This window comes from Prionailurus bengalensis, chromosome E1 (genome assembly GCF_016509475.1).
Source record: "Prionailurus bengalensis isolate Pbe53 chromosome E1, Fcat_Pben_1.1_paternal_pri, whole genome shotgun sequence".
Lineage (NCBI taxonomy): Eukaryota > Metazoa > Chordata > Mammalia > Carnivora > Felidae > Prionailurus > Prionailurus bengalensis.
Window position 1 is genome coordinate 27,631,923 of NC_057347.1, and position 18,249 is coordinate 27,650,171.

The window sequence follows — 18,249 nt, forward strand, 5'->3', positions numbered from 1 at the left end:
TTTTTCTCCACATACTTGCCAATATTTGTTATTTCTTGTCTGTTTGATACTAGCTGTTCTGATGTCATATATCTCATTGTGGTTTTGATTTGCATTTCCCTGATGATGAGTGATAACGGAGTATCTTCTCATGTGTCTTTGCCATCTGTATGTCATCTTTGTAATGTGTTTGGGTACTCTGCCAATTTTTTATTCAGAGTGTTTTCTTGTTTAGTTGTATACGTTCATTATATATTTTGAATATTATCCCTTTATCAGATATGTCATTTGTGAATATCTTCTCCCATTCAGGTTACCTTTTCATTTTGTTGATAGTTTCCTTCAATGTGCAAGTGCTTTTTATTTTAGTGAAGTCCCCGTAGTTCACTTTTGCTTTTGTTCACCTTGCCTGAGGAGACAGATCTAGAAAAATGTTGCTAAGGCTCATGTTAAAGACATTATTATTGCCTATGTTTTCTTCTAGGTTTTTGGTGTGGTTTTGTTTTTGGTTTCAGGTGTCACATTTAGGTATTTAATCCATTTTGAATTTATTTTTATGTACCATGTAAGAGTGACTGTGGTCCAGTTTTCTTACCACCATTTACTGAAGAGACTGATGTTTCCCTCATGTGTAGTTTTACACCTCCTTTGTCACACATCGACTGGGTTTCTGGGCTTGCTCTGTTCTCTTCCACTGATCACTAGGTCTGTTTTTATTCCAGTATCAGTACGGTACTGGTTTTGGTTACTACACCTTTGTAGTATAGCTTGAAATCTGGGATTGTGATACTTCCAGCTTTGTTCTTTCTCAAGACTGCTTTGGCTGTTAAGGGTGGCTGGTTCTGATGATTGCTTCACTCTTCAGAATACATTTTTTTTTCATATGGTTCTGTATAGTTTGTTGAAAGTGGCATATCATATGTAGGGCAGTAGATAGTTTGGAGAATTGTTTTTACACCTAAACACAGCAGGCCTTTCCTCCTGCTTATTAGACTTGTATAGCAGAGTCTGAATTAATCTAGGTTAGGAGTATGTGCTTGGTTTGAGGTTCTTTGTTGCTATGATTAACCTTAGCAATAAATAACTTATCTTTCCTTTGAATAAAAAGACAAATGACTAGTGGTTTTAAATTGTTGGGTTTTATTAAGGTATTGGCAATATTTCCACATATGTCTTAACCTGAATGAATAGTTTTAATAAAATATGAAGGATCACTCATGATTACAACTGAACTCAAAAGTGAGCTGTAGAGCAGGTTTGTAAATTGTTAAATTTACTTGGTAAGAAATGATTCACTTCATTCGCTTCACTCCATAGAGAATTCTTTGCAGAGTAATGTCATGAACAAGGGAACAAAGCCTGTCTCTCATCAAAGAGCACCTAGAGTAAGAGTTAACAATGATGTATCTGTGGATTATATAATACATCAGAGTTTATTAAAGTATTTCCTTTTCCAGAACAACTGCTGTGTCAATCTGGAGTTCCCTATTTCCTATTTTCTAATTAATACAATAAATAGTCTTCAAAATAGAAGATAAAAAATACTGCTAAGATGAAGTAACAATTACTTTTCAACACAGTACCATTTGGAAAATAGTCATGTGATAATACTGGTGGTATCTTGTTTTGAAGAAAAACATTTAAGCTATTCACAGGTTAGAACAGAAGAGTGGGTAATTTATCCTTTAATATATCACATGGTTTTACAAGGTGAAAAAAGTATGTTCTTTTGCTAATTTAAGACTCAAAGAAAAAGTGTCCAAAATTACGATGTGACCAAAACTATATAGTATCCCCCTTCGTGGCCTTGCGTAGGCGAGAATGGTCATTGAGTGAATAAATTATGTTTAAACACTAAAGTAATAATTTACAAATCACTTTCTCACAAAGCCTTGGCAAGCCTTTGATGGAGAAGTACTTGAACCACAGCAGTTTTATCTGTAAACACTGAACTTCTTTATGCATCATTTTCATCTGCCCATCGGATGTTGCACTTTTTACTGGCACAGTGTTCCAACAATGGAGTATGGTTGTCATGAAGATACAGCGTGACACTATACCACCACGTTGACATTATACCACTATAAATGTGGTCAGAATCAGACTCAGTGTTGACATTGACATTGTTGACACTGTCCTTGGAAAAGGTGTTACTTTCAAGGATCCTCCTACTTAAATGCAATAGTAACTTTAATCTTACTACTTCAAGGACAGTGGATGGCACTTCTAGGTAAAGTAAAGGTATATACATGTGTGTTTCCACCATCCCCTTTAGCACAGATATAAGTGGGATTAATAGCCCCAGTGTTTGGTGCTGTAATGTTGCTAAACCTCAGATATCCCTCAAAAGTACACATCTAGAAAGTGAACAAAGGAAACCCTAAATTTAGGGACTGATTCCCTTTGAAACTCACAGTGAATGTACAAAGAGTTTGTAAGGACTTCATTTGGTAACCTGAAGTCTGTTTCCCTAACAAGTACTACACTTTCTTGTTTATATGTGTTTTACTATTTCCTATTCTAACAAGACTTTAGCAGGCAAACAAATTGATGCATATCATGTTAAATTGAAAAAGGGATACTGTCACTCTGAAGGACTGAGTGTAGAATTTTCACCACCACTAAATTACACAGTTAAAAGTACAAAACACATAATTCACAGACTATTACCTCAGCATTAACAGTTAATATATATTATATATACTTTTATATCTAATATTTTTACAGTCACCAGATACACCATCATTAAATACAAGTTACAGAATGTGTAGATACCATTAGTTAGAGGGGTACTTATTGCTTACATTAGCAAGCAGCAAATAAGGGCACAGGATTTGAACTGAAGGGAACTACTTTCTATCACCAGTGGCATTAAGATATAACACTGCATTTCACAAAGCACTGCTTTTTACCTAGTTTATAGAATCAAGAGCAGCATATATCATACCAATAACCACTACTTTAATGTAGAATTTTAAAGGATTTACCTTACAAATGTCACCTAACTACTCTATAAATACGCATGTTGTGAACAAATGAAGAGTTGCTATTTTTCACAATATTGGTTTATAACTTGACCACACTAGAACTACTCTGCTTTATTTTCTAGAGGGCTACTGGTATGAAAAATGGAACTGCTTATATAGTCAGATCTACAAAATTCAGACCCTTAAAAGTGTGGTCTATTCATCTGAGTTTCATCCATTTTTCCCCACTGAAAAAAAATCTATCATTTGTATCTTCTTTCCTTTCACCTTCTTTATTCTGATCAAACACAGTAGCAATGGACAACTACAGAAAATCTTTAAAAATTATTTTTAATTTAGGTAAGTGCTTTGGACTATAATGTGTACCAATACTCTGCTGCCTGTTTTCTTGTTTCCTTAGATAATTTGATTTGAAACTGACTCTTCACCTGATGGGTTGTTAACAAGATCTAGGCTTCAGAAAGTGACAGATGTGAGTGAGGTCCGTATATGGGGGTAAACATCAGGTTAGTGAAAATTCTGGTACTATAGTTGGAGCCATGTTTACTTCCTCCTTTTTAGCCACGTGTCAGAAGACTTGAGAAAAGAATAAATGACTTCAAGAGAAATACTGAAAATCTTACAAATTCTTAAAAATAAAATGTATAGATTAACAATCTGATCATTGCTGAAGTTTTTATGTATTTGATATAGCTATACTGGCATCCAAAATACGCTGCAGTCCTTTGTTTTTAAAATCTAGGAATCTGAGTCCTCCATTATGGGTCTGGGGAACATAAAGTAACAGTATTATTCTATAAAAAACACAGGCAGTGGACATTTTTCAGCAAGAACATTTGGTGCCTCCCAGTGTTATATGTGAGTGGGCAGCTCCTGTCCATGGTATGGCTGGTCCACGGTTGACTAGGGGAAGGTAAAAGGTCATGTGGTATTATTCATGATTCTCAAGAGAATCAGAGGCAGCTTCACAGAATGAATCTGCTTATTAGTTTATTTGCTGTCTTTAAAGATATGCTTCTAGCTTGAAACTACAGAAATGGCAAAACAGACAAATTATCAAATATAAGTAACTATACTGAAATGAGAAAGACGTCCTCTCTGCAGTCTGAAGTTGCATGTAGCAGGACTCTGGAGCATTCTCCATTCGTAACTAGATAGACCTCAGTCTCCGTTCTCTGCCTTCTCCTTTGCACTTGGCCTCTCTGGGCTGACTTTGGGCAGTGCTTTCAACCTCTTTCATACCAATTATTTCATTCCCTTGGGGAAAACAATTTTAGAGAAGTTAAAACCAGTATTTTTCATTCACCAAAACCAGTTTTTATTTTTGTAGTAGTGTATGCTTTTGCTGTCTGTGAACTTAAAAAAAGGCAGAAAAAATAGAAATACTGTTTTTCTTTTTTAAATGGTAACTTGATTCTAGTATATTTGTACCTAACATCATCTCCATTAAATCAGTTTTATTCCTGAGATGAAGGTACAGTGAAAAACATATTAGCATCATAGGTTAAAACCAGTTGACAGCAGTCTAAAATGACAAATAATAAAAATTCTGCCAAAAGCACCATAACAGGTTATGAAACTCCCAAATAGCTACACAGCCCTAGGAAATACTTTTTAATTCAGAAAATTTTCATAATCTTTTATGTTACAGGAAAAAAAATCAGTATATCTTTTTGACTGTATACCACCTCACAAGTCTGAAAATATGACACTTTTATACTAGTTTTCTGCTTTCACTGTAACCAATTAAAACCCATATGGCTTTTAGTCTTTTACCAACCAAAAAAAAGAGGGGAGGGGTTCCCTCACAGTCCCCAGTCTTAAGGAACATCCCCCAGTTAAATCTAATTCTGCATTAGGTTTCCCATAGATATATTAGGCACATCAAACCAGATATCACCTGCGTTCAGATTTCAACATTAGATATCCTGACTAAAATAACTCACAAGCTTCCACTAGTGATGTGAAGGGTAGTAAAGTGGGGATTGTATGTAGGTGTGGAGACACATCACAGGGACCAGTTGTATAATTTTGCTAGTGAAACCGCCAATACTTTTTTTTTTTTAGATTGAAAACACTTTTGGGTTTTCTAGAGATCTATTTACATTTAAGAATTGAGCCATCCATGGTTTCATAATGAAGCACATATATTTCAGAAATGTCTACCTTGTTTCTACTCTGATAGTGGTGTTTTTATTGGGGAAGAGCTAGCTAGCCTACTTTAAAGAGAGAAAGTATTATATTTTATAGCTCCAAGGAAGACCTGGGTCTGGAATATCATTACTCTTTCTGAGCTTCCTCATCATGTTGGCACTGTATCCTTTCCAAATATTTTGCCTCCATGGCAGAAAACTTCTTAACATCCTATTTCTCTTCCCACTTCGAATAAGTGAGGACAGACCAGTGCCTATTTTGTGGGAAGGCTCTTGAGTAGACATAGATGAATACAACTTTGTATTAAACCTGAATCCATACCATCTCTTTGAATAATGATAGCGTAAATGAGACAATCTGGAAACTCTCTTTCCCAGGAATTTGAACTGTTCATTTTCCAACCTAGGACAGACAGGAGATAAGCTCTCCATTCTGTATATCTGCTGCCCTGTTGAACCCAAATTAAAAGAGGGAAACTCTCCAGCACCACTTTGTTCAGGCAGTGATGATTGAACTGATTTTTTCTCCATTATTAGCTCATTAGTAAGATTTGCCTTCTTTGGTGCACCAGAACCAAACATCTCAATTGGTGGCAAAAACTGGGCACTGTGAGGTTTGTTTGCTTCTATTTGTGTGAGATCTAGGTAGCCTGGGTCTTCCAGCACGTTGATTTGGGACCCTGGGCTCAGGCTAGTTCTATCAGTGAATGAATCCACACGCCCATCATAGCCTAGATCGGCTGGTGCTGAGCACTGGTGCTGAGGCCAAGGGCGTTTGCACTCTCCATGATTCTCCTTATCATCCCCACCATCTTCTTGCCCTCCTTGAAAAGAGTTCTCTGTCCAATCTGATTCCTCACTAACATTTACAGCTTTGTTCATGTCCCTCAGGAATACCACAATAACAGTGATGTTATCACTTGACCCAGCATCACGAGCTGATGCAACTAATTTGTGGGCAACCATGCTACTGTCTCCATTATTCTCCTTCAGGTGGTCAGACACAACTTTCACTGCCTCATCAGGGTTCACGGTGTCATAGAAGCCATCACAGGCCAGAATGAGGTAGTCTTCAGTTCCATCCAAAACAGTAGAGGCAGAATCTGCATCCCCACAGATATATGGCTTATGTTCAGCATCTCCTGTGGGAATTAAAAAGTAGGTCAAATTTACCTTGTATGTTTATAGGAATGTTTATGGTCAATGCTGTGACTGATCATAATTTACTGGATTGTGATCTGAATACACTGGAAAGAATTTATAAACTAGATTCAGATAAAATATAGTACTTGGAATTCTTTGTTAATCAGATGCTGCTCACTCCTTACTCTCTGTTAAATAATTGCCATTCACTGGGCTTACTTACTTAGCTAGCTTATTATACTCTGAATCTTGTGCCTCTAGCTATGATTTAGGCTTAGCTGAGCATGGCAACAAATGTCAAATCTAAATTTTTTGCTGCATTGAAAAATTTCAGTCTTAACACAGGAACATTTTGTTTATTGAGAGATCTGCCTTTTTTTTTTTTTTTTATTAGTGGTTAAATTTGACTTAACAGACTTGAGAACAAGTCCACATTAAAAAAAAAAAAACAAAGTTGTGATCAGTCTTCATTAAACACATTTTCTGTCTTTGTTTTCAAAGTAATAGCTTTATGCTGCTAGCACAGAGAAAGGTTTGAGTTACAAGGGATTTTTAAAAATCAAGTCAACTCCCTTAAGACAGGAAAAGTCATCCCAAGATTCAGATGAGAACTAGAATGTCAGCCTCTTGGTTGCCAATCTGGTTTGCTTTCTGCTATTTATTTATTTACTTAGTTACTTTCTGCTTTTTTTTAAGTTTTTTAAACATTTATTTTTGAAGAGACAGAGACAGAGTGCGAGCAGGGGAGGGACAGAGAGAGAGGGAGACACAGAATCTGAAACAGGCTCCAGGCTCTGAGCTGTCAGCACAGAGCCCAACGCGGGGCTCGAACCCACGAACCATGAGATCATTGAGCTGAAGATAACTGCCTAACCGACTAAGCCACTCAGATGCCCTACTTTTTGCTTTTTAAAGCTGCTTTACTTGCAACTTCTAGAGAACAACTGGAAAACATAATCATATTTCTCTCATCTTCAGGGACTACCGTATTTTGCTTTCTTCATTTGTCTTTGATCGAACCCCCTCCCCCTGCCACCTTTATTGCTATTGTTCATTCTCTACTTATGAACACTGTGAGAACCCCCAAAGCCCTACTGGGCCATTATTTCTCTCTTATTTAATAGTTCATCCACTTACAGAATGACATTTGAACTGGGCCTTGAAGTTAGTTATCACCAGGCATAGAAGAGCCCTTGATTGAAGGAATAGCATTAACAAAGACAGAGAGACAACTGTTAAGGAATGATGCATAGCTATATATGGAGTGCTTGGAGTGGAGACCAAAACTTAGCTTAATGTGGGCTCATGGTCTCCAGTCTATCACCAGACTACTGAGAAAATTAATCATCTACAATGCACATTGGATCTTTCAGATCTAGAGCACTTCCAGATCCATTCTCTCTATATTTATTGTTTTCCTCTAGGTACTTGGAGGGAGCCTAGCCAAAGGGTCCTTAGCCTATTAAGTATAACACAGGATCGCTTATTAGTACAACAAGGGATACTCATTTTCTACTGTACATAGGAAACAGTATTTAGCAATAACTGCTATATTAGGAAACAGTTAAAATTTTAAAATTTACAAAACATTTTATCATTTGTAAAGTACAGCTTGGTGGAGTCAGACTGCCTGGGTCCCAACCCTACCTTTGTTACTTACAAACCCTCATTAGGTACTGATGAAGTACTAAAATGACTTTGTAACTAGGGGATGGTAAAATGAAATTATACTTAAGTGATCTGGCTCTGTCATTACTCTTTCTCATAATTTGTTGTAGGTTCTCTCCTATAAGTAAGTAAGGTCCTCTCCAACATTTCACATCCCTGTTTAATCCTCACATAGGCCCAGAAAGCTCAGTAGGAACCCTAGCGATAACCACTAGGACCAGTGTGGGCCACATGCCCTCTCAGCAGGTCTCGTGATGGGATACCTTGAAAAACAGATAAAAGATAAGAAACTAGTCTTTTTCATACAGTAGCCAGAACCATCTTCCCTCAAACATGGTTTTGATTCCATCAACTTCAATTTCACTTCTATACTATGATGCCTCCCAGTAGCCTGAGAAAGCTAATCAAAACTTCCAATCACAGGATTCAGTGTTCTCCACCAATCCACTTTACTAAATTTCCCCATCCCCTATTCCACCTATTATTATCATCATTATTATTTTCTGAATTCCAGCTCTAAAAATAAATGTGATCTGAGTCATACTGTTCCCAAAAATCTTGTTTTAGTGCTTCAATTAAAAGGCTACTGCAACTGTTAGTTTGGAACAGAACATACAAAAGATTTGCACAGAGAAAATGCTGCCAAAATTCTGGCTTTTCACCTGCTCTACTGTTGGATGTCAAATTCATGACATTTCGCCCCCAAATTTGTGATTATCCATTTCATGGTAGAAATGGCAACATCCTTTTATCTTCAACCTCCTCTCTCCATGTGCTAGGAAACATCATGCCTCTGTCAACTTTGGATCATAAATCTGAAGGGCTCAGGAGGAGAAACTGTTGAAAGCTGTTCATTTTTAAAGCTTTAAAAGTGTCCCTTATTTCCTAAGTAGAGTTGAACTCAGCTCAGGAGTCCTTTTTCTTGTCCCCATTTAGCCCCCTGTTTTATTCTGTGAGCTTTCCAAATCTTTCCCACATTCTTCACCTCTCTCTTCCAATTAAGCTACTGGATTTTGGTAGAGGGCCTGATTTCCTACGTCAAAGAAAATGAAGTTTATCAAAAATGAGTTCCCTCAATTCCTTCCCCTACCCCCTCCCTTTTTATTTTAATTTGAAGAGATTCACCTTATGAGTTACCAGTCTCAGGTAAGAGGTCTCCTTTTCCTTCTCAAAGCTAACCTGTGCTCTTGGACCTGACTCTCTAGGACTCATTTCTGTCTCATCTTCAGTTTCTCTTCTACTTGCTCTCATCTTTTATCCTACAAATCTGATCTAAACTCCTTATCCTAAAAACAAAAACAATAAAAACAACCCTTTCCCAAATCAGCTTTTCCCACAAGCCACCACATTATTTCCTTTACCACTAACTTGCCCAAGAAACTAAATCTACACACATTCTTTTGTTGTTGCTCATTCTCCCTCTCCTGATTTTTTTTCCCACCTACTAATCCAAAACATTTCTCTCCTATATTACCAATTATTTCCTATTTTCAGAATTCCATGTCTTTTTTTTTTTTTATCCCACATCTCACTTCACCTCTCTAGCACTTGACCCTGTGACTACTTAACTCCTAGAAACCCTATTCTCTTACTTAGTATCTGTGGTAGCCCACTTGTATATTTCTGATCCCTCCTTGATTTTCTTCACTGGCTCTTTCCCTTAATAACAGCACTAACGATCATTTTGTGCTAAAACTCTGCCAGGCAGGGTTTTAAGTATGGTGCATGTATTATACTATTTAATACAAAAACTCCATGAGCCAGTCACTGTTACTATTCCTGCTTTACAAAGGAACAACAGACACAAGGAAGTTAATTTCCCAAGGCCCATAGCTTGTAAAGTGACAGAGCCAAGATACAAACCTAGAGAGCAGGAACCTTCAGTAATGAGTCTCATCTTTGGGTCTCTCATCACACTACATGTTCTTCCTGGGCAATGCCTATAGTGTCAACTAACATATACAATATCACTTCACAGACTGCTAATATTATTGCCAAAATGGGATGAGTTCCCACATTTCTATCTGCAACTCAGAACTCTGCTAAGCTCAGATTTGTATTTCCAACTACACATAAATTATCTCTTCTAAGATACCACACAGGTAAGGTACCTAGAATATAAAATATGTCCAAAATGAACTCATTACCCGCCCTTTTCCCCACCCCACAAACTGCTGCTGCTTTTTTACAGATGCTTTATCATCTCAGTCACACAAGTCAAAAACCTGGAAGCCAGCTTTCCTCCACCCCCACAAACTGTCACTTCCATCCAATCAATTTCTGCCTCCTCTGTATCCTTTCTGAGCTGCCCTCATAGCTGTAACAAACTGTATCAACAGCCCCTGAAAGATACCATCTAGTCTTTGTACTCTAGTCCATCTTCTATACCATCATCCCAAACAAATACCTTTATAAGGGATTATAAATGATCATGTGGCCTCTATGCTTATTCACCTGGGAGAGTCTAGACTACTTAGCCTGTCATATAAACCCCTTCACAATCTGGCAGCAACACTTACTTTTACCACGCCCACCCTAGTCTCTTGTATGTGCTGCTGTTCCTAAAACATGGCATGCCCTTTCAGGCGCCCACGTATTTGTATGCCCCTACCCCTGGAATTTCCTCCCCTACACACTGTCTTCCACATCCAACGTAAAAGTCACTTCGTCTATGAAGTTTGCCTTATTCTCTCTTAGACTGTCTCTTACTCAAGGACAGTCTTCCCTTGCTTTTGGTTTCTCCTTGTGTTATATTTTAGAAGCAAGAAAAGGCAAGTATTCTCTAGTAAAGTTGGTTCTATTACCAGTATGAAAGGTACGTTTCAGTACTGTGACAAAGACAGTAAGATCAAGAGGAACTGTCAGAAATAATTTTACATGAGGGTGTGTTTTAGTAATGAGAAGTTTCTCCTCGGTGGTCTTATTCCAGAGCTCCTAATAACTCTCTCAGTCTAAGATAAAACTAACTCTTATTTTTTCAGAAGCACTTGCAGGATCTTTCAGTTTTCACTTTCTGTCTCAGCCTTCTGCTGCTCACATTTGGGCCACTTCACAGCTTGCCAGCACCTTCCCAAAGAGTGGGAGGAACTCACATCACTGGTGAAACTGAATCAATCCTTTGAGATTTTGTTAATGTTCTAGAATGTTTTGGTAATGATAAGCAAAATTGGGGGGTTGGATGTGAATGCCGTTTATCCATTTTATCCCTATGTCAAATCACTTCATTTTTTCTTTAGGAGCAGGGTCTAAGAACTGCAGTATGCATGCATATCACCTATAAAGATACACACAAATTTATTCTTTTTAAAAAACCAGAGGGGCGCCTGGGTGGCTCAGTCGGTTGAGCGTCCGACTTCAGCTCAGGTCACAATCTCGTGGTCCATGAGTTCGAGCCCCATGTTGGGCTCTGGGCTGACGGCTCAGAGCCTGGAGCCTGCTTCGAATTCTGTGTCTCCCTCTCTCTCTGCCCCTCCCCCGTTCATGCTCTGTCTCTCTCTGTCTCAAAAATAAATAAATGTTAAAAAAAAAAAAATTCTTAAAACCAGAAAATGAAGCTAAGACATGAAGCCTAAAATATAATAAACCCAGGTGCCAAAGTAAAACAAAAATAGAAACAGGACTATCTTTGAACTTACGCCCTTGCATTTTGTCATTCCGTCCAATAAGCTTAGCTGTTTACTCTCTAAGTTTTAGATAGTTTCATTGACTTCCCCTTCTGAAGAACTTATGTACCAGGGAGCCAGATTCTTTAAAACCTAGGGTTACCTGGCAAATCAGTATATTCCACATAAAGAAAATTGTTTTCATCTAAAAAGTACAATGTTGATGTCATTTTATAATTCAATGAAAAACAAGTAAAGACATAAGAAAGGTAAAATATAGAGAGGGAAGCCTTCCTGTTCTCTTGAAAATACCGAGTCAAGCTAAATATGACCCAAAATGGAATGAAATGAGGATCACTATGGTTTTAAGCAAATTTGTGTCCCAAAGATTAAGGGCTTCCGTTCAAAAAAAAAAAAAAAAGAAAAAAAGGATAGAAACTAAGAAGTTCTGCATTTAACATAGTTCCCTTTTAATAATGGTATTTAAGCATATAGATGAAATGGTTGATTAAATCAAATAATTAAGAGGCATTATCCAATCATTATTTTAAATAATAATAACCAGTCTCATAATATAAATTACCATCTCAGGTTTTCTTATTGTAGTTAATATAATATGGAGTTAATATAAGACAATGATCTGGAAGAGGACAGTTTGGAGAAACAAAAATTAATTGGTTTTTCCTACCAATAGCTCTGGAGACCGACAGACTTCCATTCACCCTCCAGGCACCAAACCAGACTACACAACCTCCAAGAGCCTCAATTCGCTGCTTTTCATCCTAAACAGCAATGCAATAGAGAGAAGCAAATAATTGGATTCAGGATTTATTTTTCTACCTTACATAGTAAACAAGAGATATAATATTCGTCAGCTTCCTGGAGAGGTTCTCTTTATTACTCCTTTGTAAGGTGGACATGGTTGCTCAGCGAGTCGTGGTAATTATAATAATCAAATGAATCTTAGTAACTAGAAAACTGCCTCTGTGGCATGTGCTTTAACAGAGCACACTTACCTCCCTGTCCGGTTTGTGTGGCTTCATTAGTTCAACAGCTTGGCCTTTTCTCACAAGCATAACCTGGGAATCCCCAACCCAGGCCACATGGAGCATGTTACCTCTGATAAAAGTCACCACTCCTGTGGTCCCACATCTTAAGCTCTGAAAATAATTTAAATAAAACTAGAGTCAGTAAAAAATAAATAGAAATCAAATTCTCATTGAGAAGCAGTTTATAGTTAATATAAACTTTTAGTTGGGGGCTAGATTATTAATAACTTGATTTCACAATAAATAGTAATTCCTATTTTTCAATGCATTTTTATGTGCATGTCCACACACATAGATGCAAACTGTGATATGCAAGGCAGGGATGATCATTTCATTTCATTTCATTTCATTTCATTTCATGTATAGGTAAGAAAAACTATGGCAGGTTATGTGATTTTCCAAGGCCAGGTAATTCATTAGTACACAAAACAACTGAAATTCTTTTTCCTCCTAGTCCAGTTGTCAGTCCACTATAGTAATCTTTAAAGATTTCCATATTCTGGTCTCTATTTTGTTACTGATGTGTGTTCACAGGGAGGATCCTAGATTACACAAAACATATAAAATATCTGATTAATATAAAACAAATGCTCCCATACTCTGAATATTAACTAGGAGCCAAGAGATACATGTTTCCTGGCATGCTAAGTTGCTTATAGTTTTAAAAAAATCTATAATAATTTTAGGGGCCTTTGCTTGTGGAACACTGCATAAAGAACAGCCTGGAATTTCACCTCAGTAGCTCAGTACCACTGTACTTAATGCTCCCGATATTACTATACTAAAATGACATCTCCAATTTGACATGAGTCACCACGAAATAAGCATGACTTTCTGTTACCAAGGACTTGGCCTAAATTAGAACCAATGCGTCAGGGATGGTAAAAGGCCCCTTGTATCCAATGAGAAAAACAACTTCTCATTTTCCCTATATAGGGAAAGTTTGTTATAAATCCTCACCCACCAATAAAATGCCTTCCCACACAGAGTGTTCAAAAACTCAGCCCCCTGGAACACATGATAAAGACACTTCAGTGCATATGCCCTGGAGAGAACAGGAGGCAGGGCTGCTTCACAACAGGAATAGCTACTTTCTTCCCAGCAGTTAGCAGCACATGGATGCACAAGAAGGAGAAAAGTAACTGCTGAGACAAACCTAAATTATTCAAGAGAACTGTTGGCAAGACTGAGAGACATCAGGATCACTGGCAAAGCAAATGAGGTGAACATGGTCAGAAAAGTCCTGATTTTGAGGGCACAGAGGAAAAAGGATAAAACAGAAGATGAAGAAGACAAAGCAAGTCTCTTAGTTTCACGTTGGTGATTACACATCACCTCTCAAGGGCCAGTCTTGTCCTCAGAGTGAGGACAGCCAGCAGCTCCAAGGCAGGCAGAGCCACGCAGCACCAGCCCTCAAAAGCCTCTGAGAAGGTCTGAGGTCAACAAGTATTTTGTTGTCTTGCCCCACCTCTACATGTAGACCCTAGTGGTTCCTGTTGTTGGATTTGCATATTAATCTAAACCTGGGATGCAGGTGGAGAGATAACAGAATATTTTCATTGCTTAATACCAAATAGTTCTGAATTAGTCTCATTAATTCCAAGCACCACTATTGCTATAAACCAATAACAATGAGATCGAAAAAATGGATTAAATGGTGACCCTGCTCTTTCCAAGTCCATTTCAAAAATAGTTAATGTTTAATTCATAGGGCAGGAGTCTAATTTTCTGTATGTATAATTATGTAATTACTTTTAAAAATTAAAAATTATTATCTTGCTATTGTTCCCCAGTTAGAAATGAATAGAGTACTGTAGTTAATCATATACCAATGCCCCGAATGATAATTAGATTAAAATTTTTACTTTTAGATCTTAATATAGAGCCCCTGTCATTCATGTAGAGTAAAAACCTTAGGTCTGATTAACCTTAAGAAATTAGGACATGAGCTCTGACTTTTCTTCCTATTAAGAGAAAATCAGTTCAAGAATCATCTAAGGATTCACTCTTTCCAAGCAAATTTTCCCTCAAGAGATACACAGTAAAACACTGCCAACCCATTTAGAACCAAGTGTATGGGAGTAATCTAGCTTCTGTTTCCTTTTTAGTCCATTGTTTTAATCACCATACCCAGATCTTGTCAGCAAAAGTCTGCTTATAGAGATGGTCCTAGTGTGAACCTGACAGGCGCTGGTAAATAAGAAAGATAAAACTCACCTGCCAAATCCAGCAATGGACTGGCTTTCTGGAAAACTATAGCTTTGGAGTTTCTGTACAGTACATCATATCACCCCCTAAAGCCCTAAAGAGGGAATTAGAACTACTATAGAATCCAATACTGTGGGTCAAGAATACAGTTTGAAAGAGAACTTTAAATAATGCCTGCCCAAAAAGACAAAATCCAAAGTAGCCCTTGAACCACAGACCAAGCTGAGCTCAGCCAGTGCATTCATGGCTGGAATTTATGAGAAAAAGGCATACCTCCCTGGCTGCTTTCTGCACAAACCGCTCATCAGTAACCCGGAAGGCCCGGCACAGGGCCTCAGCAGGATCATGGGGGAACATTTCCTGGCGTACTAAATTAACATGCAGGTGAATGGAGGCATAAATGGCAGCATCCACTCCTCCATGGCCATCAAACACTGCAAAGTAAGCCTGTTCTTCCTGGTCCTGTCAATAAGAAAAACAGAAACAGTTAAGTGAGTTAGGTACAGTGTGACTCACATGAACCAATCCCCTGTACTGGTGCCCATTGTCCTCCTCTACTACACTTGTCACCCAGATAATGAGACTAAATGCTTCCCTTTTTTGACATGCATGATCAGCTGCTAAAATACCTGCAATATGAGGGCATCTGTGTTTATACACATAACACTGGAACACATCATGGCCAATTAGCTCAGGCTGAAGCACCCTCTTTGTGAAAGTTGTTGTCTTATACCATGGAAACCACCCACATACAGTTGCTTCAAAACTGCTGTTACAAGTTGTGGGAAGGGGGAGGAAAGAGAAGGTATAAGGACGAATTGAGCAAAAGCTGTTCTGGACTGAGCATTTTTCTCAAAATGAAAGTATTCTTATAAAATTAGAAACCGAGAACAATAGAAAATAATTGGCCTTCAGCACAGGGCCAATTATGTTAGGTTGTTTAAAATACAGAGATAATGAAAGTATACACATACTTCTTAACTATAATATCTTCTTCATAAATCATTCAGTCACACTGAATACCCACCATATATAACACAGTCTCTAAACTGGTTAGCCAAACTTGAACCATATTAGATGTCCAAATGTCCTGTAACCATTATGCCTTGTCCTCTAATCCAAGATTGAGCCTCGCACTTCCTGGCTCACCCACTGCTTGAAGCATAAAGGCAACTGCCAGAGGAGGGTCTTCCAAACCTGTGCTTTGTGTTGACAAAGGAAGCCTAATCACAATATTACATTTAAACATTAAGTAGTTTGCTTCTTTATCTTCAACAGCAGTGTTCACATCTCTGATCTAGCTTACTAAGGAGATTTCTAACTCCCTGAACTCTCACTTGAGTCCTGGGCTCCCTTTAGGCAACAATATGTAATCATTTTCTTTTGCAAACTTTGACTTCATCCTTGGGATCAGGGAGCTCAGATGAGTCTAGGCCCTGTCATTCAAAGGAAATCAAATATACAAAGTAAACCATCTAATTTTCTTGTGCTTATTTTCTCATCTATTTTAAGTAAGGATGAGTTGCTATCTCATGGGGATTTGGAAGAACTACTAAAACAACAGATATGTCTGTGCTTTGAAAAAATTCTTTTTAGGGAAACCTGGCTGGCTCAGTCACAGGAGCATGCAACTCTTGATGTTGGGGTTGTGAGTTCAAGCCCCATGTTAGATGTAGAGATTACTTAAAATCTTTAAAAAAAAAAAAAAGAAAGAAAGAAAAGTTCTTTTTAAAGTGCATACTACATTTACAAAAGCACCAAATATAAATAGAATAAAAACACCCAAATATTATGATATCAATATCTAATACAGACATTACAACCAGTTAATAGTTTAATAAGTACCATCTACAATGCCATTGAAGATTAACTGATTAAACAGAACTATCTTCAGAAAAGTATTGACTGACATGTACTAAATGTACTAAATGACATGTACTAAAGCAGTACTTATAAACAACTCAGTTGGCAGAATAAGGGTAAAACTGAAAAACAGCTTTTACAAGCAGTTTTTAAATGAGTGAGCTGATGTGGGGTCATCACAAAGAGGGAGGAGACAAGAATACTTTTATGAGGACATGAGAATAGAACTTTAGTGTGTGATTGGTGGGAGATTTATTTTTTAAGTTTATTTATTTTGAGAGACTGAAAGAGCACAAGTGGAAGAGGGGCAGAAGGAGAGAGAGACTCCCAAGCAGACTCCACACTATCAGCGTGGAGCCCAACGCAGGGCTTAAACTCATGAAACTGTGAGATCATGACCTGAGCCCAAATCAAGAGTCAGACGCTTAACTGACTGAGCCACCCACGTGCCATAGTGGGGAGATTCAATATAGCATCTGAAGAAACAGAAGAGAGCCAAGTGGATCTCTTTAAAAAATTAGTTTTAAATTTTTTAATTTAAATTTAATTTTTAATTTTTTTAAAAAAATTTAATTTAAAATCTTTAAATTAAAGATTAAATTAAAGATTAAAATCTTAAAATCTTTAAAAAATTTTTAATTAAAAAAATTTTTAATTAAAAAATAGTGTTTCCCCTGGTATAAAGATGATTTATTGTTTATTGGGACTAATAAAGAAGTATAAAGAAAGAAAGAAATCTATATTATCTCACCATTCACAGATAACCAGTCATATATATGTGCTGCTTTTGAGGCAAATATATCACATATATATGAGCTGCTTTTGAGGCAAAATGAAAACCAACCAGATCAGAAAAAAAACAATAATGCCCTCAAACCTGAGTATAATCTTCAAATGGGTATAGTGATAGAAGGGTTGTTTATCATACAATATAGCTTTTTAGGTTATATTTGCACAGGCATGGTAACATTTGGAAACAGAGATATCCAGATAGTCTAAAGATATTTGGAAACAAAGCTGATCTATCTTTGTAACATAAGCACCAATTATCAACCTACTATCACTGCTTAGCAGACCCTGACAGTCAGCTAAAATTTAAATTTAGCTGCCAAATGAAGGAAATATTGTGCTTTGTATAAATTACTACATTGTAATTTTTAAGTTATGGACTTGAGTGAAGAAAAGAGGCAAGTGACAGGCAAAGGAAACAAACCTACCTCTGTTTGCACTAACCTAACACATTTAATAGAAAAAGAAGAGGAAGGTAACAAGAAAATGGTTATTAAGCTGACAAGGCTCATATGATCCAATTTGTCAGTCACAGAGATTCACGAAATGTAATTCCAGCTACTTTCCTGTATCAGAAACCAAGATTTTAAAAAGAAAATCACATGAAATCAGAAAACGGTCTCAGTCTCACATTCTTTTATGTTTGTGTTTTATGTTGCTTCAACAACACAGTAATGTGGGAACTTAATCAACAGCTTTATTGAGGTATGACAGCTTTTCTTTTTGCTTATATGTTTATAGAATAACTCTGAAAGTTTACACAAAAATTTGGTACTTCCCTTGTCTTCATGGAAGAGCACTGTCTGTG

The 18,249-nt window shown here is 37.2% G+C and overlaps 2 protein-coding genes across 3 annotated transcripts in view; one reads left to right on the forward strand and one right to left on the reverse strand.

Annotated features, from left to right (window-relative positions):
- The window catches only part of TRIM37 (tripartite motif containing 37), a 148,295-nt gene extending 144,668 nt beyond the window's left edge, over positions 1–3,627 (forward strand). For both annotated transcript variants that reach the window (XM_043583917.1, XM_043583912.1), the window contains one exon: positions 3,367–3,627. In XM_043583917.1, coding sequence (XP_043439852.1) covers positions 3,367–3,370 — 4 coding nt within the window. In that variant the 3' untranslated portion in view covers positions 3,371–3,627. The remainder of the gene's footprint in view (positions 1–3,366) is intronic.
- Positions 1,100–18,249, reverse strand: part of PPM1E (protein phosphatase, Mg2+/Mn2+ dependent 1E) — a 224,546-nt gene continuing 207,396 nt past the window's right edge. The window contains exons 4-7 of the mRNA XM_043583920.1: positions 15,063–15,251; positions 12,549–12,692; positions 12,221–12,314; positions 1,100–6,261 (exon numbers count right to left, since the gene is read on the reverse strand). Of these exons, the coding sequence (XP_043439855.1) occupies positions 5,204–6,261; positions 12,221–12,314; positions 12,549–12,692; positions 15,063–15,251 (1,485 nt within the window). The 3' untranslated portion in view covers positions 1,100–5,203. The remainder of the gene's footprint in view (positions 6,262–12,220; positions 12,315–12,548; positions 12,693–15,062; positions 15,252–18,249) is intronic.